This window comes from Temnothorax nylanderi, unplaced genomic scaffold (genome assembly GCF_030848795.1).
Source record: "Temnothorax nylanderi isolate EJ_2023f unplaced genomic scaffold, tnyl_v1.0 TNYL_tig0029_pilon, whole genome shotgun sequence".
Classification (NCBI taxonomy): domain Eukaryota; kingdom Metazoa; phylum Arthropoda; class Insecta; order Hymenoptera; family Formicidae; genus Temnothorax; species Temnothorax nylanderi.
In genome coordinates this window covers 148,651-173,246 of record NW_027249091.1, presented here as the reverse complement: position 1 = coordinate 173,246, position 24,596 = coordinate 148,651, and the positions used below count along the sequence as shown (strand labels likewise).

The 24,596-nt window shown below is 41.3% G+C and overlaps 1 protein-coding gene and 1 long non-coding RNA gene across 2 annotated transcripts in view; one reads left to right on the top strand and one right to left on the bottom strand.

Moving 5' to 3' along the window:
* Cycd (cyclin D) overlaps window positions 1-24,596 on the top strand; it is a 40,538-nt gene that overhangs the window by 9,206 nt on the left and 6,736 nt on the right. Inside the window, exons 3-4 of the mRNA XM_071702284.1 lie at window positions 18,809-18,971; window positions 24,125-24,270. Coding sequence (XP_071558385.1) covers window positions 18,809-18,971; window positions 24,125-24,270 — 309 coding nt within the window. The remainder of the gene's footprint in view (window positions 1-18,808; window positions 18,972-24,124; window positions 24,271-24,596) is intronic.
* Window positions 18,689-19,243, bottom strand: LOC139770384 (uncharacterized). The gene is made up of 2 exons (XR_011717731.1): window positions 19,105-19,243; window positions 18,689-18,993 (listed from the first exon to the last, which is right to left on the bottom strand). It is a non-coding gene; the product is annotated as an uncharacterized lncRNA (long non-coding RNA).

The window sequence follows — 24,596 nt, the reverse complement described above, 5'->3', positions numbered from 1 at the left end:
TTTTTATGATAGGCAATTTCATTAGATAAGGATAATTAAAAATCTGTCTTATTATTCCATCTTTCTACACGGAGAGAATTTTTTGTTATATTTTACCCTTAAATTCACTACAAACTTGGGACAACTTGGCAACCAAGGAATTTTTAAAATATAGGTATATACAAAAGACATTTTACAAACAACGTGATAAAAATTACCAAGCAGATTGGTAAATTTTGAAAAATTATTGAAATTTCCTAGATATATTTTAGTAAAATTAATCAAACATATTTTATATTTTAATGTAATAGATATTAATATTTTTTATTATGGTAGATATTAATCAGAATAGCTCGCATAAAATTCTTGGTGGTACATGTTGTCCCACAACTACCATGATTTCAGGGTAAATTTTAAGAGAAAATTCTCTCCGTGTATGATCTGTATCATAGCAAAAAAAAAATACATTTTTTATCTTTCTAAACAAGTAAAATATAAGAAAAGTAATTTTTTTATTTACGTATTTATTAATTTTTAAATTTTAAATTTTATAGATTTTTAGGAAAAGTAGACCGATGTTTTTATTATATGCCAGAATGTCATGATTTTTAATGATGAATATATTGTGACAAACGTATTCCCAATTTATCTAAGCCATCGGCTTTCCTCTATCGAAACGTGTCTTAGCCGATCTCTTTCATTTTAATACTGTGAAACTTTTATGGAAGAAAGCCACGTGTACAATCGGTGACAGTCGAATTTGTTTTCCGGGGAGAATCCGCTTGGTGTTGCTATTTCTTACACGGACTGCCTTGAAGGAGCAAAACCACAATATTTGAGGTTCTTTAATTCTATTTTGCACGAAGAGAATTTGCGTCTGAAGAAGAGAAAGCTTTACTGTTTGTTTTTACGAACGTTGACCCCCGTCGTACATACCCGGTGTGTATATAACCGAAACAAAGTATTAAAAAGAGCGATCAATCGGCCCAATCGATGTGTATTACACAATCATGCTTCGCTTTAATAGCCCATAATTTTAATTAATTTTCCAACTTGATAAAAATGTAAACCAGACTGAATTAAATTATTATTTTATAAGATATATGAAAGCTGAAAGAACAATCTTGGGATCTGAGCTTAAGATTTTCGTAAAATAACACTAAAAATTTTAAGAGATATGTAAGAGATAGAAAGAAGAGTTTTCTAAAAAAGATATCATTGTGGATCTAGAAAATGAAGTAAAAGAGAATAAAGTTATAATCTTACTATAAAAAGTTTAGACATCCGTTGTCTTGCGAATCAGAAAAAAACCGATAATTCCTCTTTTTTTTCGATATCTCTAACAAGGATCTTAAAGAAAATTCAAGAGGTTGCTTTATTCTCTCGAAAAAAGTGGATCTAGACACCCAAACCGGTCTCGGAGCGCACGGATTAAAGACGCGGATTTTGTTAAATGCGCATGTTTTGATCGCGATATCTTCCCGCTTCAACAATAGTCTCAAGAGGACTACATTATCGTGGCGGACAGATCATAGATTAAATGCGTAAATCGACCGGTCCGAGCCACGTATATTCGTCGCGTAAAGTTGCAACGAAGCGTCGTCGCGTCGAATCGTGTTCGTTAGGCGAATAATATGGCTTGTCCGGGAGCGCAATTTTCAATGCGAGATGGTCCAATCGACGGTGACGTGGCTCCACGTGAACTATTTTGGGCCGTACCAGGCGGTCTTCGGCTATAATGGGATGGCGATCATCTTTCTCTCTTCCTCTCTCTCTCTCTCTCTCTCTCTCTCTCTCTCCCTCTTTTTCTCTCTCTCTCTCTCTTTTTCCTTCTCTTTCTTCCTCTTTCTTCCTCTTTCTTTCTCTTTCTGTCTATCGTTCACTCTCGGACGTCGCGCGATTTCTTTGCGGCCTCGAAAGTCGAATATCTTCCCTACATGTTCGTCTCGCACGTTTTCGCGGAGGTACTCGCGCGTGATCGGATTCAACCGGCGTTGAATCGTTATCGCCATCCGCCCGACAGACGTAGCAATTAATCGCGCATTGATGTTCTCTCATTGGAATAACCATCTAAATATACCGTCCACATTTCTCCGACAAGCGTTAATTATATTAATGACGACGAGAGCCCACTCGCGACATTTTGCGCCGATTTAATGTCAAAATGATTAAGAAACAGTTTTTCTGAGACTTGTGAATGGATCTCTGAATTTATATGAATTTTATCCGACTGGATCAAAGAAGTGAGAACGTCAGCGCGTATTTTGGAAATATGCGCAGCGTTTATTATTACATAAGTTGACATGTCTAATAAATTTGCGTATTTATGATATATTTGCATAGGCGAAAAGATATTTATGCGACGGATATTTATTTTTACTTACATTTTTAATATGTAAATACATCTTTACTTCATTCGAGTTAGATTTGAAGCTAATTTATATTAAAAGCGGATGTTACAAATTATAGACTATAGTTTCTTTTTTTTATTTTATATCCGTCGACATTTTTCCATATTCTTCATTAATTTATTCCTTTATAAGTCATAACTTCTTACTAACTTTTGAAAGTTACCGTCACCTTTCGTATGAAACTTCTAAAAGACGATTATCATTTTTATGTAACATAGTATTATTCTACTTATCGTTCTACGAATTTATTCCGATCGGGCACACCTCGACGAAACATGAGAATTACATCAGCGTTTGCTCCTCCGTTTTACGAGTGTACAAGGATATCTTGTTCAAGCGCTCCTCTATTGGTGGCATGCCAGATAACTCGTCATCACGAAGGCAGTGTCAGTAGCGTATCTCCACCGACGCGACTCCGATCCGATCATTATTTCTGTGAATCACCGCCATTTTTTGCGACCCATTGTGATGTTAGTCGCAAAAAAAATTGTGCACGATATTAGCGTGTCATGCAACGTTTCGCTTCTGAATTTTTTTTTTTAAGGCAATATTGTAGTACTATTAACCTTGTAACGTAAAATTGCGTGTTTCTCGAAAGGGACAAAAAACTCGTCACTGTAATGAAAGCAACAAGGGTTTTTGCTTTTGCCGACAGTTCTAAATATAATATCGAGATACGAGATTTCAGGTACTTGAAATTTTTTTTCTTAGATTATATCTATTCGTAACCAAGAATTATCATTCTTTCAATTACGACGTTTTCGCGACAATTTCTGATTTAGCAGCGAATGTTACAATGACGTCTCCGACTTGTCGTTCTATTTGCATTCTCGCCGCGATAAACCGCAACGAAGCGATCTTTTTGCAGAAATTATAATACACCGCGACTTCTGCGGACTACCGTGTGACATGAAACTTAAGACGGTAATCATGCCGAGTGTCAGATATCAAACTATGCAGAGTCTAGCCTTTGTCGCGGAAAACGTGACTACAATCGCATAGTTTCAGTGAAACTTGGTTTGACGAAAGTCCATTCGGACTTATGTTAGCTTCTAAGATCACCTTGAAATTTAAGATCCTCAGTTTCTCAGAGGAGCGGCTTTTAAATCCCACCATAACGCCGAGTCCTTCCGTTTTATTTTTCCTTTTTTTTTTCTGTGAAAGGATCTTTCGGACCCGAAGGCATGCGATAGCTCTCCCTGACTCATTTCGACGCACGTCAGGATGTCACAGGGAAACAATACGCGTTATCGCCTGCCGGCCGAAAAAATTCCATTCACTATAGTTTCACGGCCTGCGCCGAAAGGGATCGATTCATGTCTCGTTCGCAACGTCGGCCGCCGTTTTTCTCCGTAAATTATTTAGATAGTTCCCGCGACTTGTACAAACAAGCCGGCCGGCCGGGGAACACGTTGTTGTCCACGTTGAAGAGAACAGGCTTCGTGAATTTAAATGCTCCTCGGCATTCGTCCGACACGTGGTGGTCATCTGTGTGTGTGTGTGTGTGTGTGTGTGTGTGTGTGTGTGTGTGTGGGTGTGTGTGTGCAACGCGTGTACACGTGTGTGCGCGCAGCGACGAATTCTCTGTCTCTTGAGAAGCGCGCAACGCAACTCTCCGTGCTCCCGGGCAAACACGCGATAGCCTGAGCAAGCCTAAATAGATAACAGCTGATACGGGAAACGATTATTTAATTTCCAGTGACTTTCTCACTCTCTTCTTCTCCCTTTCCTCTCTCATTCTCTCTCTTTCTGTCTCTGCCTCTCCGCCTCTGCGCAGCCCGCCGCCGTTCGATTACGTGTGTGCGAACGCTCGGTTCTCGTTTAAACCGCCGCGCGCCGTCAAGGTTACGCGAAATTCTTGCCTCGCCTACTACTGCCTTTTAAACTCTCCTCTCCCTTCTCACATTGCACCTCTCTTTCGTTACCGATTGAGGTATTGATGAACCACATTCGTTTCATCGATATATACAAAAATCCGAATGGTTAAAGTATCATTTCCTGCAAGTATCTGATGTTTTCCTGGAAATGATAAGAATAAATATGAAAGAGGAAAGTTTCACTTTATCGCATACTGTGATAAAATAGATATTAATATCTATTCTAATAATAACTTGCGTTGGTTGCATTTATTAGGAATTTCTGTTTTATTCATTACGATAAGACATCTATTATACATATAGAGATGTGTGTGTATGTTGCAGAAAAAATGGCAAAACTAATAAAATCTAACAATGCGTTGCAATATTTTTTTTAGAAAGAAAGATTAGCTCGAATAAATTGGATTAGATACAAAAAGCATCTAATAAATAAGAAATTAGAGAAAAGGGTATTAATAACATCACGGTTGAAAAAGTCTGTCGCGTGCGATTGCGGTTGAGTTGTTAACGAGATGTTAAAGGGAGTGGAACGGTGTTTCGGACACAGACGCTGCCGCGGCTGCAGGTGCGGGAAAGCGAGAGGGAGATAATCAGCGCGTAAAACAGTCGAAACGTTGGTTGAGGGAGTAATTGCTGCTTTTTTTCGAGGGCAATTCAACAGGCCCGTAAAACCACGCGGGTAAAAGCCGATGCTTCACGCCCGGTGCTTTCCGAATCGTGCAACACGTTAAAAAAAGTGACTAATCATCAATAAATAAACAGGAAGGTGCCAGGTAAGGGCGTGACGCACCTGCATCACGGTACTGTGGACACGCCGGTCAAAACACTGTCGGAACGAATAAATTTCCATCGAATCCACAGGTAGCATTTCGGAAACGCGCGCTTACTCCATTCCGTCGCGATTGAGATTTTTCGATAGACGATTAGAAAAAGCGCAACCTCGATATATGTAGCTGGTTATAATCGCTTTAATAATCCTCGATTAATCCTTGATCGCCTTCTAACTTTGCAACTTAAATCTTAATTGCGGATACTCATGCTTTTAGCGTCTTCGATGACTAGAAATTCTATCGTAATCGATGAAAAATTAGCAGCCATAATAGCAAAATTTCTCAAGAAAATTGAGATAAAGGTAGACGAAAAAAGTGTTTGCTGTTTGCGAAAGTTATAGTAATAGCGAGCCAGATTCGAAGCGGAAATAATTGGGAGCTCTCTTTAAATTTTATACAGCCAACAATATTGCATGTCAATAATTTTATCGTTACTGCATTGGTGCCTAACATTTAAATAAAACTGAAAAGAAATTGGTAAACAGGAAATTCTTCGTCTTTGCGTCTCTCGTCTGTAAAGGGTCGAAAGTCAGCTCGCCGACGACGCGAAATCGCATCCTGGCGTGCGCCGTGCGTATAGCGCACAATACAGCGCGATGTTAAAGATCCAGCGTTACGCGGAACACATATATCTACACATATCCATCGTGCGTGGAGAGACGCGTATTCCGGCCGGGTGGTTGGCGATGTGTTGCGTCCGCCGCTGGAGCGCGGGCATTGAAAAGGGGGGAGCAGGTGAGGGCCAGGTGCGCGCCGCCGCGCCGCGGAGTATAGTTCTTTTCGAGGGGTGGTGCACCGGGCCCCGGCGAGACGCGACGCGACGCCCCGCGGCAGCTGCATCTGCCGCGCGAACCGGTGAGCATGGGTATGCACCCCTTTGCCCGGCGCGGCGCCGTGGCCAGGGCATTCCCTGCCCCCCCTTCTCCTCCGTCTTTCCGTCGCCCTCCTTCCCCCCGCGAAGTCAGGAAACCCCGTGGAAGAAACGGCGCGGCAGGGCCCCGTTTTCTCCCCGTTCTCTCCGACGACGGAGACCGTCCGCGTCGTCGATCTCTCCGTGCGTAACGGGCGCGCGACACGTGCGAATATTGTTGTACACCGCGCATCGCGCATTTGCTCGGAAGTGCACGCGCGGACACGGGGGAGAGAGAAAGGCGCACCTTTGATGCAGCTGGTGCCTCTGACCCCTTCCTCCTTCGGAGTCTTTGTTGTGAGAGGCCGGCCCCTCTCGGACCTCGCGAGCACTAGGAAAACGCTGCCTCTTGTAGGATACCTTGACGGTATGTCCCCCTTGACGGAATATTGATATTCGAGTATCGACGCCTCTTCAGCTCTGTCTAGAATTGTTAATTTAACCTTAGTATCAGATAAGAATGTGTGAAACGTATCGGCGATCTCGTAATTTGGAGTAAAGACGTTGATAATATCTTAATGATAATTTTTGTGACATTGTTTATGATGCAACGATAATTATCCGGATTAACTTTCATTAAATTAATTGTTATGCTAAAAGAGATCTTTTTATGTTATTTTATTGGACATTATTTTCTTCAAAAAATCGATACTGTGAACAAAAGTATCCATTTAATTACTCTCTTTCGAACTTCGATTTACGATTCGATTCATTATTACAATGAATAGTACGACTGAAAATAATTTAAAATAAATGTCGAAATATCGTTCGTAACATGCTTTTAGTCTTTCTATTTTCTAAATGGTTCGGGACCTCCAGAATTTAACAGTTAAGTTTCTTAGTATTTATCTTATCGAAAAGCTTATCGAATATATCTGAATAACATTCGTAATATAAGACGAAACAGACTTGTGACATTTGTGTTGTATATAGATAAGCCGAAAAAATTGCATCAGAGGATTAATTCGTGTCTTTATCTGCATCTGCATTCCCCTCTTTTCACGTACCATCATTATCGAAGATCTTATCGTCGCGATAAGTGCGATTAACAAAGAAACGTGGAACTACTGTTACCATCTTTATTTCGAGATCTTTATTTCGCTTAATCGGTCTCCAAACGATCTCGCAAAAAACGAAAAACCAGTAACAGGAAAAAGGAATCGTGCGAGCGTGTGCACCTGCCCGTCACGATTAGATGCAACAGGCGAGCGACGAGTTCATTTGCCTTGATGCTCCCGCTTTGTCTTGCGCTAGCAGCACGCCGCGCCGGAAACCGGCGCGTTCACGACGCGGCCGCTGTCTTGTTTTTCACGCAACATTTCGCTAGCCTCGAAGGACTAGCGAAGGGATCCCGGCATCCCGAAGCGCTGCACCGGGTTGCAGCTGCCCATCTGCCCCTGTAATTAAGCGAGCACGCGACTTAAGAATACACGCGTCTCGTCGCTAAGAAAGGCTCGGATAGAAAAATTATTTGGAGATAATAGAAATTGTTCTAAAAAATAAAAAAAATGTACAAAAATATAAATTCGATAAAGGAAACTAAAAATCTGAGATTAAGTTAATAAGATAAAGGCAATATTAGGTTAAAGGAGACAAGAAGAAATTAATTGTCTTTTTCTTACATGCAATAAATTGCATCACAATATTTAAAAAAGTAAATTATATTAATTTTGTTAGATCGACTAAATCGATTGCCGCGAAAATCTTGACAAGAGTAAATAAAAACAACAGCAAGCACGTATATCTAGTATAATCTATTGTCGGGCTACGCTCAAAATTTAATTTGCCAGAGAAATATGAAACGTATATTAAAAAGTCTCGATTTGTATTCAGCTTTGCATTTTCAGCTTCGTTGGCTGGAAGTAATATTGGAAATTATTACTCAGGATATTACTACCACGTTGTTGCCACATGTTACTATAACCTGTTGCATTCGTAGCATACACCTTGCGGCCCTTAATCCATCAGACACCTTTCCCGATGTACTGTACTTTAAGATGGACAAGCGACAGGTGCGTCACTTTTTCTGTCGAATTACTTCCGTTTTGGACAAGAAATTAGGGCAGACGGTAATGAGTATCTCGAGGCGTGTTGTCGTTCTGATACCGGCGTTTTACCGTGAGACGTATCACGAGAAATCGCAATGACTCGAAATACACAAAGTGGCCAAATCTACTTAAAATTTACTCGGGAAAGATTTCATTACCTTGTTCGTTCTACGAATCTTATTTTGTCCAAATTCCCGACGTTAAAATTCGTTTTCGACGTCCCGGGAATAAAATCACCATTTTTCTCGGGTTTTACTATCCCGCTTATCCCCCGATAGAGAGGATATCCGGTGGTGCGCCCGGTATCGCCAGCGTTGCAAACGCATTACCGGCGACCGACCTGTGGATCGATAAACGGCGAATCGCGCGAGTAAGAGGACAGTCGGCCGAGCGGCCGAACGCGCGGCGATAAATCCATTTACGAGCGGCGCGTAACTACGATCGTTAGGGAATTTAATGGACGCGCCTCATTAGACGTCCATTTTCATCGCGTATAACCCGCTCGCAAAACGCGCACCTTGCGCACCGACCGCCCGACAGATCGGCACGGCACACACCGGCGCGGCGGTGCTCTATCTTTAAGCTCGCGACAGGTGCGTCGCGCGTTCTGTCGTTTCTGAATTTCTTTTTTCTGGCGGAACTCGGATGAAAGAGACGCGTCCGAGAGCCGCGACTGGCTCTCTCCACCGGAGCTTCTCTTTCCTTCTTCTCTTTTTCCCCTTTTGATTTCCTTCTTCTCGCGCGACGCGAAGGAAACGCGTCCCTTTTGTCCCCGTGAATTGACGACTTGACCTCAGTCACTTCTCGTGTGAGTGGAGTATAGTATTTAGCCGCTTCAAAGATATGGTTTTCCGCTTCGACGATTTATTACCGATACTCTCGCATCCTGTAGTATGAAGCGCGAACGCACAGCTTTGAGAAAGTGTGTTGAAATATTTTGTAATATAAATAATGTTATATAATGTTGCGTATGTATTATATAAATAATTATATGTGTTATATACACGTAATGCATGTAACAAACTTATTTTCGTTATATTATGTATATAATTGTCAACACTACACAGTCACTTCAATACATAATTATATTCAACAATTAATAATTCCAGAACGTCGCTTATCGCAATTGTTACGATTAGTCGGAAACATGGCTTTCGCTGTCTGTTTATCTTATCAGGGCACATTTCGTGCGAAATTTTCTCGATTCCTATTATTGAGTATTCCCGCAGAGCGTTCGCCGAATAAAAATCGGCTCTGAGCTCGTCCAGCCTATCGTCAATGCCGAAAGGAACCGCGATAGTGCTGACACGTCAGATACACGGCGAATTATCTCTTAACGACGTAGCGCGACCGCGTCGTGAGAACGTTCCGCAGGCGGTTATGCAAAGTAGTGAGAAACGCCAATGTCAGACGGGAGTCGCGCACACGTTGCCCTACGGCGAAACCAAGCAATTTCGTATTCGTTCCGTTAATGGGGGGTAAATCCTGACGTTGTCATATTAATTATTTTATACGGCCGGCTGGTCTTCAAGAAATTAATCGCGAAATTAAACGCGGCGGAGGAAAGGGAAATTAATCATTTAGTCCCTACCGGCAAGGGAGCGTAACATTTGATTGTTAATAACACGGAAAATTTTCTTCCTCTGACGATCGCGCGAAACCTCGGCACATTTTGGCACGGTAATCCAGCGGTTTCTAGCGTCTAAAAGGTTCGCCTTGCGAAAGGCGACGGTTAAAACAACCTCGAGGCGGTCACCGCCCCCACCGATGATGCCCTCACTGCGAAACTATGTCTAATGCCCGCACGCGGACAAAATACGTCGTCGTGACAATGCGAGACAATACGTTCGAGTGTGCGCTGACTAAGAGAGGAGAGTACCTGCGCGCCGACCCAACTTTTCGGAAAGATATCCTAAACGCTCTCGCTTTTTTTTTTTAACGAGGTCGACTGAAAATATACTGACCGGTAAAGTTATTCTGTATTTTGTTGGTTTTCTACTTTAAATTGCCACAGAATATCGCGATAATTGGAGCAGCAATTTTACATGGACATTAAATAACTTTCTTCGCTGTATAATGCTTCTTTGTAACGCTTATTATGTACAGAATTTTTATGAATGTATTATTGCTCCACACGTAGACGGAATGAGACATAATTATTGTGCTCATTTCAGTTTCGTCCGTCTAATTAGAAGAACAAACGCGCGGACTGGAATGTTGCTCGATTGCAGACATTCGAGGACGAGCGACTCGCCGTGCGAGCTGACTTTCTAGCTTTGCAAGCTAATAATAGTCGGTTTCGTTCTTTCATCATTTCTGAATATGCAACAGGTAGCGATATATATTAGATTTCGACAATCTTCAATATTTGCAATGTCAATTAATCGCATGCGCTCAACTAACGCTATCATAAACGGAATGATCGTACGGTATAATTATATGTAGAACGATAAGTAATAACAATAGTTGTGCAGCAGCGGGTCGTGAATAATGTTACATCGAGATATTCGTTTCCTCTCACTGAATATGCGTAAATATTAGTCGAGTCGAGGCCACGCAATATGTCACGAGTCGCCTTTCTAACTTCTAAACCAACAGGCGGTCGATTCTTTCGCCGGTCGTGTCGTGCTGGCCTCGAGTGCGGATGTGACGTATCGGTGGCATACGGCACGGCCAAATCCCACCACATGTGCGACGCGAAAAAAATCCGAACGAACCAATCTTCTTCTAACCCGTCTTCGACTCGCTTTCGAGCTCGCGAAATTATCCTGAAATTTTTACCGAAATGCCCTTCCTAATTAAGTTTTTATTACATGTCACGTTCTCATAAAACATGGAATTAAGTAGAAGGAAACACTATGATTTTTAAAGAGATATTCCTTCATTAGATTGATTCTTTATGGATTTTTCCACGGAATTTTAGTTAGTAATATATTAACTGGAATCTCTTATATATGAGGCAGAGAGTCTACTTTATTAGTTCCCAATTAGATATGAAATTAGCCGCTTAGAGCCTTAGGTAGGTTTCGATCAGTTGCTATTTTTTGTTTCAGCAATACTTTTGCCCAATATTTATTATAACGGTTTTCGCCGTGTGAGGCGAGCGCGTTTTGATCATTCTTAATCTCGCTACAATAAGACGAATTTTTTTTTGGTTCGTTAATTGCCATGCGGGTACCCGTACTCCAGGTACACATGCGTATCGATATTTTCCTGGAAAGCTTCTGGTGGGCCTTAATTAAGCCTGCTTGAGTCACATTATTAAGCGAGTGTCACGGGGCAAATGGAGATTTGTGATGACGTCGTAAATCATATTTGACGCAACTGTTGCATCTCGTCGTTCGTCAAAGACGGATCTGCTTCTTCCTTCCGGTAATAGGTTATTTCCGGTAATTAATTTATTGAAGGTCCTGATTTTTTATTAATATACAATAATATATATTATTACCTTTTTTTATATTAATTTACTTATTCCTTCTTTGCATTATAATAATTTTAAAATACTATATATAAATAATCTAATCTCATGATATTGTAATAGAAATATCTGTATATAAATGAATGAACAGATAAAAATAGAGGACGATATCTCCTCTCTTTTTCTCTCTCTCTCTCTCTCGTATGATGTATTCTAAGAACTTACGCACAGTCTCCATTCTGAATGGACAGTCAGTAGTTACATCCGGTGCTACGTCAGACGCGCCGAAGGCAAATCGAAACCGGTGTTGTGTCTTTTAAAAGCGAGATATCATCGGTATAAGAGTGTTCCAATTTAATCAGATATACATTTTCTTATTATAAACATAAATCTTTTATAAAAGACACACATTTATTTAAAATAAAAAGCAGAATTTTTGTAAATTTACTACTCGCAATGACAATTACTATAACAAAAATCAAAGTTTGACGATGGCTGTTTAATTAATCGCGCAGACATTAAGTCGCCGGGGAATTTATGGTTTCCGTGGAAATTAAAAGGCGGATAAAAATGAAACGATTTATTGATAACAGAAGAGAAGAGCCTCGCACGGCCATAATAGCGGTCATAATTCAGAGCCTGAGAGATCTAAACCGTCCCAAAAATCCGGATTGAGCTATCCACGAATTTAGTCGACAGGGGGATATATACCTGATATTCAATTTTTATTGCCTAAGACGCGGCTTAGTATTCCGATCTTAGACCAATTGCGAATTCGTTAAATCGTCGGCGGGCTTATGACTTCTGTGAAAATTAAAATCCCGCCGGTCGCAGGAGAAATAAAAGCATGACGCGCGCGCGCGGCTGTGGAGCGGTGTTCCGGTTTCAGTCGAGGCGAGGAAAGGAAGAAGAGAGGTTTCTTATGTGCGAAAAAGGACCCGGGGTATGCTCCGGTAACCGGAGCAGATGTGTCCCGCAAAAGGCGGTTCCTGGAAGTAACCTCGAGAAGAGCCGGCCCCATTGGCGTAGCCGACGTCAATTAAATCGGATCTCCCCGGGTCCTTCGAGGGGGCTCGTAGGGGATACCCGCTTCTTCTTTCTCTCTCGTCACGAGGGGGCCCGACGTTGAATTTTCGGGGCTATCGGCGTCCCCCATAATTAGCTTTGTGTTGGCGGCGACCACCGAATCTACGATCGACCGCGAGACGCGTGATTAGGCTAAAGGCTGGTAAACGGGGCCGGCGTTAAAATTGCACCTTGCGCAAAGGGTTAAATTATATAAAACGTTTGACTAAATTTGCTGCATATGAGATACACAGCACATGGTAAAGACATATATAAGGATAAATTTTAAATTATATATATTTAAGAATTTATTTCTATTTTTATTTTCATTGTGTTACAATGTAACAGTTATTGTGCATTATTACTATTCCACATTGATATACTCCATTCATCTCTTTTATATTCTTTTCCTCTATTTGCGTACACTAAAATTTTTTTTGTATACCATATATCGTGTAATCCTTCCTTTCCTCGTACGACCAGTTCAGTCTGATTCTTAGATGCGATCTCGGCTGGCCTAGAAAGAAGGTACATCTATTAATTTATCTACCTGCAGAAACTCGTCGCAGGTAGAAATGTCACTTATTGCCGGCCTTTTGCCTAATCGCGGCAGTCTAAGTCGAGCCACGCCAATGGCGAGGCTCGAGGAATGCATGGACGGTGATTCTGGTTTTTGTTGCCAGTTATGCCAAGAGGGAGTCTGGCCTTTGTACTTTATTTTTGGCCAAAATGGTAAACACCTTGCTCACAGGCGCTGCCCTTCGATCCTGCTCCGCCCTGCCGTCTCCTTTCCTTTCGGTTCCTCCTCTGTTCTCCTTTGGCTCTTTAACCACCTGTGGGATTCTGCGCTAATAGAATTTTTCGAAGCTGGCTAGATTTCGGGATCGCACAGTTGTGATTTTCATTGAAAAATCTAAACGACTTTAAGCATGGAATTTTATTTGTCATATTTTATTGTGATTTTTAAAAATATATTCTAAATGTAATCATTAGAATTTAATTATTAAATATTTAATCATTGATTTAGAATATATGTATAAATGTATAAATTTATTTCGTATTATGCGGAACGTACTGCAAAACTGTATTGCATCGTATCAGAAGGAATTTTGCAGAGACACACACATTTAAAAGCATTCAGAATGATGATGGAGCAAAAATCTACAAAATTTCGTTTTAAAAGCAATTTTCTCGAAATCATATCTCGCTAAATTAATATATAAAATTAAATAATTAATATACGCCTTATTTAATACATAAGAAAGTAACGATCAGTTACAGTTTTGATGGAAACTTTTATTATGTAATTTTGCATTGAAATATAACTCATAAGTACGCTTGCGATGCGGTGCCGAAGAAATATTAACTGAATCCTGCCGCGACTCTCGGAGTCGCTTTCTGCGGCCCTTGTGTGCCTCGCTTCGTATCGATCCCTCATTGCGAACCAGATAAATCGGCAGGCCCCGGCTTCTCGGAATCGACCAGGTAGCGCGGCACGAGCACAACGGGGCCCTACCTCCGCGATCTTTTCCTACTCCCGTTTGATGCTCCATTGTTCTCGTGCCGCTGCTCGTCTAAAGTGTCTAAATGCACCTCAGCCAGAGCTCGGCCAACTCTCGCTATTTTTTTTTATTGATCTTCCGATAGATCGGGTCAATCAAAATCCATGATTATTGTTACTCAAACGCGTAAATTCAATCTAACTTAGACTGCACGAGAAAAGAGTTGAGAAGCGTCATTCTTTGGACGAGATCACAAAACGATTTCCCCGCATCCCCCCCGCTACTTCTTTCTCAAACCCTCCGGGCGCCCGCCGACCACCTGTCGGCGATTTCACCACCCACAAGCCGAAACCGGCATCATCTGGACGCCCTGCGAGCCAAATGAAGAAGGAGGAAAAAAAAGAGAGGACGCACCGTCGGCGGAACCACGTGGATACGTGGTAATTACGATTAATGATCATAATTACGCGTTCTCGCTCGCGGGCCGCTATCGCGTCGTACTATCTCGTTTTCCCGTGTCACGATATTCGGCGCATCGAGCATTAAAAAATAAAAAAAAATAACCAGTCACATATGCGTCGGGGATTATCTTTCTCACGCTCAGGAAAGCGGGACGCCGAGGTGCGCGATTCAAAACCGTGCGAACACGATCGCACAAACGGGCGCGCGCGCGCGCGCACGCACGCACGCATGAATGAGACGCATAAATTCACCGCGTTTTCCCCGCCTATCGATCGATAGTTATTGACCTAGCTGCCGATACCAACCTGAATTGAGAGCGATCATAAATTGCAGACCGGAAATGCACAAACGTAAGCACCATGAAGATTTTTTTCATACTTTTATGGCAACGCAAGACTTCTGACATAATTACATAAGTGCACATAATGTGTATTATAATTATGCAATATCCATAATTTTATCTGATATATTAATTACGAAATTAAACATCCGGAAAATAGTAGTGAGGTAAAAACAGCTTGCGTTAAAAAAATGTAATTTATGTTAAAGATACTTATAAAGATAATAATTTTTCTTAGAAATTGATGTTATTTTAAATTCTATATTAAATACCCTTTCTAAACAGTCTACCTGATAAAGAATCCTTGAACGAGTGGTTGGAATTATATTTTCAAGGCAAAAATTTAAGATTGAAATTTACCTCCCTACGAATGAAACAAAAGATATTGAACTAAAGTTCACAGACGGTGATGAATTCGCTGCTCGTGATTCGGCAACTCCACGGTTGTCGAATCCCGTCGTCCGTTCTTTCCTTTTTTCATTCTGATTGTCGGTGTGTATCTCGAATGTGATAAACGACCCGTTGCTTCATTATTCCTCGCTGCATAATATTCTGCCGCATCGTTGCCGGCGCACGTCGTATATAACACGAATCGGCCTTTATCGCGTACGGCGCTCGGCTATTAAATTGCGTGCGCTCCGCTACCTACTTGCGTGAATCCTACACACGCATGCGAGCGCGCGCGAGTGCACGCCCGTTAATAAAGTTAATCTTCCGATGCATTATTCAGCCCTCAATTTACTCGAGAGCAACGTATCTGGAACGATAAGTGATAATTAACGAATTACATAAACGAATGGGAAGAATCTTGGTGAGCGCGAGTATAATAGCACGTAAAATTGGATTCATTCAGAATTGGAAGCTGGTTACAGATTACAGATGATATACAAATTGCACTCCGTATGGGGGGATGTACATACATATCGATCGTGAACTACATCGAGGTCATTCGAATTCCCAAAGTGCGTCGGAAGGGAAAGTGAAAGCGTCACCTAGCTGGCACCTGCTTTCCCATGACCCACGGCATGCTTCGACACCACCTTTTTACCCTCCATCCTGTACCTTTCTCCTTTTTTTTTTTCGATCTTGATCCGGTGTCATTGGAGGCTCCGAGTATCAATTTATAATACACCAGTATTAAGGAACGAAAACTCCGGGGCTACGAACACGAATACAGATTATCATCGATCGCCGTAGACGATGAATCTGGTTCTACGAAACTCCAACGGCTTCGGGGTACGAATGTTAAGCCGGTGATTCGCGAATTCTTGACGGTTCGCTTCGGGAATAGGAGACAGGGAGCTGCGCTTAACGATAAATAATTGATCGGATTAACTGAGATCAGATGTCGTTGCAGCGTTGTCCGCAACGTAACGTGACACATGCGTAATGCAACGTAATAATACATTTTAACGTAATGTGGAAATTAAGTAATGTATCGCGGCCGAGGGACTACCTTATTATCAGAGCGACACCGGGCACGCTTATCGTCGCCGATCGCGTTCGGCAATTATCCCCCTTCGTGAATCATTACGTGTCGTTACATGTATACGCGCCTATATCGTGGCTGGCGTACGTGCGTGCGTGCGTGCGTGCACGCGCCGTGAGTGCATTCTCTGAACGAGCTCGGTGACGAGCGACGGTGGGATGCGCATCGTCGCGCGGAGAGTTTTACATGTATAATATCTGCCAAACAGATCAAACAACGGCGTCATAACGTATCATAAATATTTATACGAAATATTTGTCCCATGTATTATTGATTATTGACTTTGTAAATTACATGTAACCGCGTTAAATTTTGAGGTACAGAGAAAGTTACAATTAATGGCAATAATAATAATTTTATGACATATACGTGGTTCACAGAAATCGCAATTTTTTTTTAATAGATGTGAATAATACGAAATTGTATAATAATGGATTGAACGTATGTATTAATTCCGAAGCCAAGGGAGCAACATGACAGAACACGAGAACGTAATACAAATAATTATATATAAGAGAATAATAGAGCCACCGATTTACCGTAACAGACAATGGCGCTATTAAAATTAAATAAGCTGCTTCGCCAAAGGGAAAAATTGCATCAAGGAACGAATGAAAAGTAGGACACAACATGACGGGCCCGTTCTGCCTAGCAGAGTAACAGCGCTTTACACATCGCCGCTGTCATTACGCGTCGTCGCTCTCCTATCCTTTCGGTGTGTACGAGCCTTTGTTTCATTCACCGACGACCGACGTACGAGAGAAGAGCCGGCGCGAATGGCGAGCGTACGCACGCACGCACTCGAGCGCGGAACCCCTTCAAGGATGAGAATGAGCCGAGGAGAGGAGAGAGAGAGAGAGAGAGAGGGAGGGACTCCCTCGGTTTGTGTCTTCCCTCGAGCGCACATCCTCTTCCATTTGGCGAGGACTTTAATTTGGCTCATACGCGATTACTACAACAACGACGACAGACAAATCACCTTTCCCCTCGCGCTCGCGGATGCAATTCTAACACAAATTTGCATTTTGTATAATCTTTTTACTGTATAATCGCATCTTGACTTTTGTCTTCTACGCGTGGTTATATAATATATAAGAAATATCTTTTCTATCTTTTCAAAGTTTATTACACAGTCAGTTTATAGTTATATAATAATTTTTGCAAAACTTTTAGTTTATATATGGAGGATGTACAATCTACAAGTTAGGATGTAATTCTAATTCTATGATTCTGTGTGTGTGAAATACAAAAGAAACGTTTGAAGAAGCGCGCGCACACCCACGTATACGAGATACATATCAAAATATGCGCATACATCAGAAATATGAAATTATATCTGGGATTCTGTCCCGAATTTCTGTCGTGAGTTATAGGTCGTCCAAAGGCTTGCACGAAAACCACATGAAATATTCATTGTAATTGTTACGTATTGTAATGACTAACATTATTAACACGTGCCTCTCGAAATAATGTGGACATTTAACCGTTTCCGTTTCCAGTTAAAGCTACAGTTGTTCCGGATCATAAAATTGAATGACCAATCCTGTATATAATATGTAGAATATGTGTTACACACGCAATATATATATAACAAAAAGAGAACAACGAAATTTAAATGAGTTGGCATACATATTTACATTTTCCAATTATTTTGCAAAAAATAATTTCAACATTCGGAATATATTATTAATTTTTTGTTCCTACTTTTTAAAAAACTAGATAAATTCATATAAATACGTATATTCCTTACCGCGAGAGCCGTTGCATAATTACAACGAATATGCGCAAGCGGATAATAATGCATAATGTATACGCATCTATATATATGTCTACCTTAATTACTATACTGTGCATATATTATGAATATAATATCTGTTATAGTAATATATATTCTTTATTCGCGTCTTATCGTCCGAGATCCTCTGCAATATGCTCCCTCGTGCTTGAAACGGTGCCACGTTGCCCGGTTTCGTCACAGCTGAGCGATGGGAGGCGAGCAGCCTCGCCGGATTCAATGGACTTTTGATCAAGACGAAGGACACGTAGTACTCGTCGCACGTTACTCCCGCCATGTAATTTCACGGTCGAAAGAGAACGGGGGTACTACGACGCACTCCAGAGAGCGGACGTAGTAACCTCGCTAGAGAAAGGGTACCTCTCTCTCTCGCTCTCTTTCTCTCTCTCTCTCTCTCTCTCTCTCTCTCTCTTTTGTATTCGACACTCGAAACAGACATCAAGGCTGCGTGAATTTTGACGACGTCGCCGCCGCCGTCGTCGTTGCACCTGTGCGTAATTATCGACGATTAAAGGTGGTTTAATGCTCCCGCATTTAATAATAACGAGCTGAATCCAGAATCTGTAGCATTAGATCTTTATTTATGATGAACGCGTCACTTTTTTTTTATTGTATATCTCGCAAGAATAGAGCGTTAATCGCGAGGTGTTAATCGAACGGCATCTGTCTCGCTTTGTTACAGAGGTGGGAGCAGCTGGTCGTCTCCAAGCTGAAGTGGGAACTATCCGCGGTTACGCCCGGTGACTTCCTAATGCACATCCTCAGCAGATTGTCGATGCCGTGCACCTGGGACACCGTGATGGTCCGGAGGCACGCGCAGACCTTCATCGCTCTCAGCGCCAGAGGTGAGAACGACAGATTAATGTGCTATCGGGAGAATCGTGGAATTTAAATAACTGGCAATAACTGGCAACATCGACAACAATTAGGAATTACAATAATCATAATAATTACAATAATTACAAAGGAATTACACACAATTTTCCTCGGCGTTGCTGTTATCGATGATGAAGGCATCCGTAACACGGCTTTCAATCTTTTTTCGCATACTCGAGTCCGGCGTAAAGTAACCTTCGGTTTTCTGAATATCGCCTGACAAACGTTGCAACGTCGCAAACGTTTCTATAAGCGGAACAATGAACAACGCGAAACACCTTCCCGGAGTGCTCTTCGTACGCACGTTGCACGCCACCGTATGCGTATCCGTATGCGTATGACATTAAAAACCGGCGACGTGTAGTCGTTAACATACCTATGCATTAATGAACACACGCCCCGAAGACGCGTCGTAGAGCGCACACCGCGATGGCGGAAACTGTCACGTAACAGTCACACAAATCGCTCCTTTTTCCTTTACTTTTCCTCGCGCTTTTTCTTTTTTTCTTTGTCAAATAGGTCACATATATACATATAGACGAGGTCGTCAATAATGCGCGCAGTTCGAAACGCACACTTCTTAGGAGGTTGCTAATCCATTATTATCGTTATTTGCGCGCCTTCCTTCTACTCGCGCCCATTAGTTTTCGAAGGAGAAGAGGAAGGGCCTGTGCGCGCCCTATAAAAAATAAGTAGTATAATTTTTTCCGCACAACAAGACGTGTTATCATTTTTACTGCTGTTACCGCTCATTGCCACGCCGTAAAACTTGGTTCTCCGGTATCTGTGCTAACAACAGTAGAAGATAGAAATATATATTTTCTAATAGCCAATAAACATTATAATATAAAAATAAATATGCTATTATATAATAATAGTATATTATTATTGTAAGATCACTATTGTGTAGAGAAATTGTTCCATTTTTCGTTTTTCTCTTGTTTTAAAGCTTTCTTTAAAAAAAAAGGCTAGGGCTCATATTCTCAACTCCCTTTTATCGATAAAAAGCTCACTTTTATCGATAAAAGAGAGTTGAGAATGTATGGGCCTAGGTCTACGTGAGTAGATCTAGCGAAACGAAATGCAATGAATGCGGAAAATACTTTTGTGGAAAATTTTCAATGTTCTACGCTCTATAAAATAAGCAGGAAAGCCTTTAAAGGCTTTGTGAATGTGCGTTTAAATGCTCGGTCACGTTAGGCATGAACGACTGCGGCTTCTCTGGAATCCGACATTGGAATTTCACTGCATTTTCGTTGTCTTCTTGCATTTATCAATGTCGTTCCCGTGCATGACGATGACCCACAATTGCGATCTTCTAAATAGGACGTATCCAAATTAGCTAAACCAAATTCGTTAAAAAAAAAAAACTTGCGCAAATTAAAACGATTTGGAGATTTGCATAAAGGAGTAGAGTAATTCAATTTTACCACTTTTTTAATTCGACAATCTGTAACTATATCCTTTCAGGAACAGAAGTGAGCTTAGATGATGAACCGAGAGGTCGAAGCTGTTTTTTTATTATTATTAAAATTATTATTATTTTTAAAATCATAAGAAATATAGCAGAAAATCGAACTAATATCTTCTCTGTTCCTTAAACAAAAATTCGTTTCACAAAGATTATTATAGGTAGACCTTCGTGACTCACGTCTATTGTCCTTGACTCGTGACGAGGACAGAGAAAAAAAATCCGTCAGAAAGTACGCGACGAGATAGACAGATTGATAGCGTGAGACTAAGAAAGATCGGGATCGGCTACGTTTAAATGTCTGGATGCGTCTCTACGGCTGCAGACACATCGGCATAACCCGTGTGTTTCTCCACTCCCCTCGTTCTCCTCTTCCTCCTCCAATGCGACCGTTCTTCTTTGCGCCTTCCTCTCTTTTTCTCGATTCTTTATCCCGCAAGTTCGCATCGGTCGGTCGGTCGGTCGATTGGTTGGTTGGTTGGTTGGTTGGTTGTTATTACAACCACGATGGCAAAAAAGTGGTAGCGCGCGGAGAGGACCTTCGTCCTTCGCCGTTGGTCCTAGTGCTCGTGTTGGACCGCGGACTCGGCGGGCTCGAGACAGAGAGCAAGAGAGAGAAGGAGTATGAGAGGAGGACACACGGGACGAGGTCGCGGATTGTTTCTCACGGACCAAACTAGGCAGTGCCGCTCTCGGACGGCGCTCCGCGGTTTTTTTCCGAAAGAAAGCGAGACGATAAGCCGGCTCGAATTTTCCGCGAAATCGACAGCCGAGGGAATGAACAGCTGATGAAAAATATACGAAGTCCCGACAACAGGTTGCATACTGGATACCAAGCCGAGTTGCGCAAGGTGAAATAGTTGTAAAGCACATTATCGGAAGCCTGTATGCCCTGTGTCCAAACCGTAGCAGAAATATCTAAAATCTAAAACGTTCCGTTTCGGACGTTAGCAACTCATTTTGTGTACTGTTATATATATGACTTATTATTAGTCTATATATATATATATATATATAGACTGCTTCTGAGAATTATATTTATATATAAACATCTACATTACTTTAAATTTATGAAAAAAATTAATTTATGGAAAACGATTGTTCCAAACACGTGCGAGAACAGATTCGTACGAAAAAGAGTACCCGTCGAAACCCGATACGTAACACGGCGACGTGTAACCGTGAATTATTATTTGTTTACACAGTGGCGGCAAAGACTGCCGTCGGCCGCATTGTCAGGAGCGACGGGAAGTGACGATGCGACGCGAGGTGTGTAGCTTTGATTATGTAAGCTAAACACTCTCGCGAGGATTAAGTTTCGGTACGCACAAGTACTGGTGCAACGCGATAATTTCGTCTGATGTTCACATTCCACGGCTATCTCCGCGGCCTGCCTCTCCCCGTACACACTCTCTCCGCGTGTTCTCCGTATTCCCTTATTAAACTGGTTTTACGTATATCTGCATGCTGTTCACGCTCTTAATTTCACCGGTTAATAACCGCGACGTTCTCTCCCCGGGCGATTTAATTGCCGATCAGCCGCGATCGTCTTGAAGCGTAACGCGAATGAGCGCATTGACGCACCGTGCACCCCGCGTTTGCATTTTTATTAAGGTAGCATGTGCAGTTTTCTAACGAGTTTATCTAATAATATATAGATTATTTTATATAAATTCACTGAAAATTCGTATTTTTTTCAATATTAAATGTGATATCTTATTTTCGAACGCTTTCAATAATTTTTCTTAACTAACTTTGATACAATTGTTGTTTAGAAACATAACTAAAATTATATTCGAACTTAGAATAATGGTGAAAGTAGCCAATTTTGAAACGGTGACAAAATAGACGAAAACTCCGCCAGTTAATCTCTGATAGGGTGGAGGGCAATACGCGTAGTAATTATAAGCGTAGTTACACGATAGTGTTCAAATAGTTTAATGTATAGCTTTGTTACTCGAACTTTTCTTTTTTATTCATTTTTATTAAAATTGCGAATATTATACAAAAATAGCAATACTCCAATTCTATTTTATCTATAACAATTTATATGGGTATATTGATTTAAAAAAATACAATTTTCAGAGTTACAATTTTTATTCGTATTCTTTTAAAGCCTTGAACTTATTTGTGATATCGTATCTTAATTTCATTATTAAAATTTTAACACACGGAGAGAATTTTTTGTTATATTTTACCCTTAAATTCACTACAAACTTGGGACAACTTGGCAACCGAGGAATTTTTAAAATATACAAAAGACATTTTACAAACAACGTGATAAAAATTACCAAGCAGATTGGTAAATTTTGAAAAATTATTGAAATTTCCTAGATATATTTTAGTAAAATTAATCAAACATATTTTATATTTTAATGTAATAGATATTAATATTTTTTATTATGGTGGATATTAACCCTTAAATGCCACACCTCTCAAGAATCTCGTAAATGACACATGGGGTCTAAAAGACCCCAGCATGAAAAATGTCTCCTTACTTATTGATTTTTTGATATTTAGTTATGAAAATTATTTTCTATGTTGTTCAAGGCTTAGAAAAGAGAATAAAATGCTTATATTGTTAAAATTTCAATTTTAACATAGTATAAAAAATTAAGATCGCCAACAGTTAAAATATTGGCTCCAAAATAAAAAAAATAATAAATAATAAATAAATAAATATGAGCTCCATTTTTGGAGGGAACATTTGAAAATATATCATTCTAAAGGGTCTGGGGTCCGCTGGACCCCGGGTGGCATTTAAGGGTTAATCAGAATAGCTCGCATAAAATTCTTGGTGGTACATGTTGTCCCACAACTACCATGATTTCAGGGTAAATTTTAAGAGAAAATTCTCTCCGTGCATTAACGTTTTTAATCGATTTGAATATATGTAAATCTTTCACCCTTGAGATACGCGTGTTTCAAACTGAAAAACACTGACGTGGGTGGTGTAATTACTGTCCCCTCACAATTTGGGTCATTAAGAACTTATCGGTAACGGCTTTGCGACATCGCTGTGAAAATCGCAACGTTCTGTTAAAACGGCGGTCGAGAAGGTCCTCGACGCAGATGTTAACGATAATCCCGCATCCGTCAAGGACCCGTCGAGAATCGTTCGCGTTCGCGTTGAAACGTTAGAACTTTCTTCCTGAAGAAACGAAAGTGATGTCTCACTGGACAAAGCGGCCCACCACGTGCCCCACGTTCCCGCCTGTCGTAAATCTGTCGCGTAATTTCGAGGACTATCCGAGAAATCTCCACGAAAGTGGTTTTCTCCCCTTCACGATTGTTTGCTAACCGTAAGTGGAGTAAATAATGAAGGTACTTAAGCGAGATAAACGCTCGTGAAGAAAGATCATCCATAAAGAACAAGCATGCCTCGGAAGTCGATGAATTCTGGCAGAAAACTATCAATACCACATCTTTTCTTCGCTACTCTAATACAAAATTAATCGTCTTTCGTCCCTCCTTTTTCAGATACAATAGTCCACTTTTTCCTGTTCTATAGTTATGTCACATGTTTATTGTCTTACGTAATTTTACATACCTGACATCACCTGAATGCACGTGAAAAATGGAATTAATGGAAAACATGCGGCAAATCTCTCGCGCGAGCATATCTTTAATGTGTAATTTTGTTTTGTGCAGAGTACAAGTTCTCCATGTACACGCCAAGCATGATCGCAGCTGCAAGTGTAGCGGCGGCGTTACACGGATTGGATTGGACCGGGAAGAGCGGCTACGGACTGGCCGGTCTCCTGGACGAGCTCACCCGCATCACGGCCATCGAACAGGTGAGTAACGTGCGTATCTCAGAAGGGTGTACGTCGCAGTGTAATTGCAAAGAGGAAGATCGGCGATGTAATCCACGTTCCCTCGCGATTTGCGCGCCTTGAAACGAATGCGATGTCTCGCGACAGTCGCGACGAAACATTTTCAAGTTCTTCAAGCTCGCGGACGTGAGGGAGTACCACGCCGGTTGCGATACGCGCCGCCGCGCCGATGTCTGGGATCCGCCGGGGGGAGGCGAAATCGGCAAGAAACGCTGGAACTTGCCCTTCGCAAGTCTCGACTCGTGGCTGAGACAGACCTCGCGGGACGCAAAAAGCGCGACGGGAAG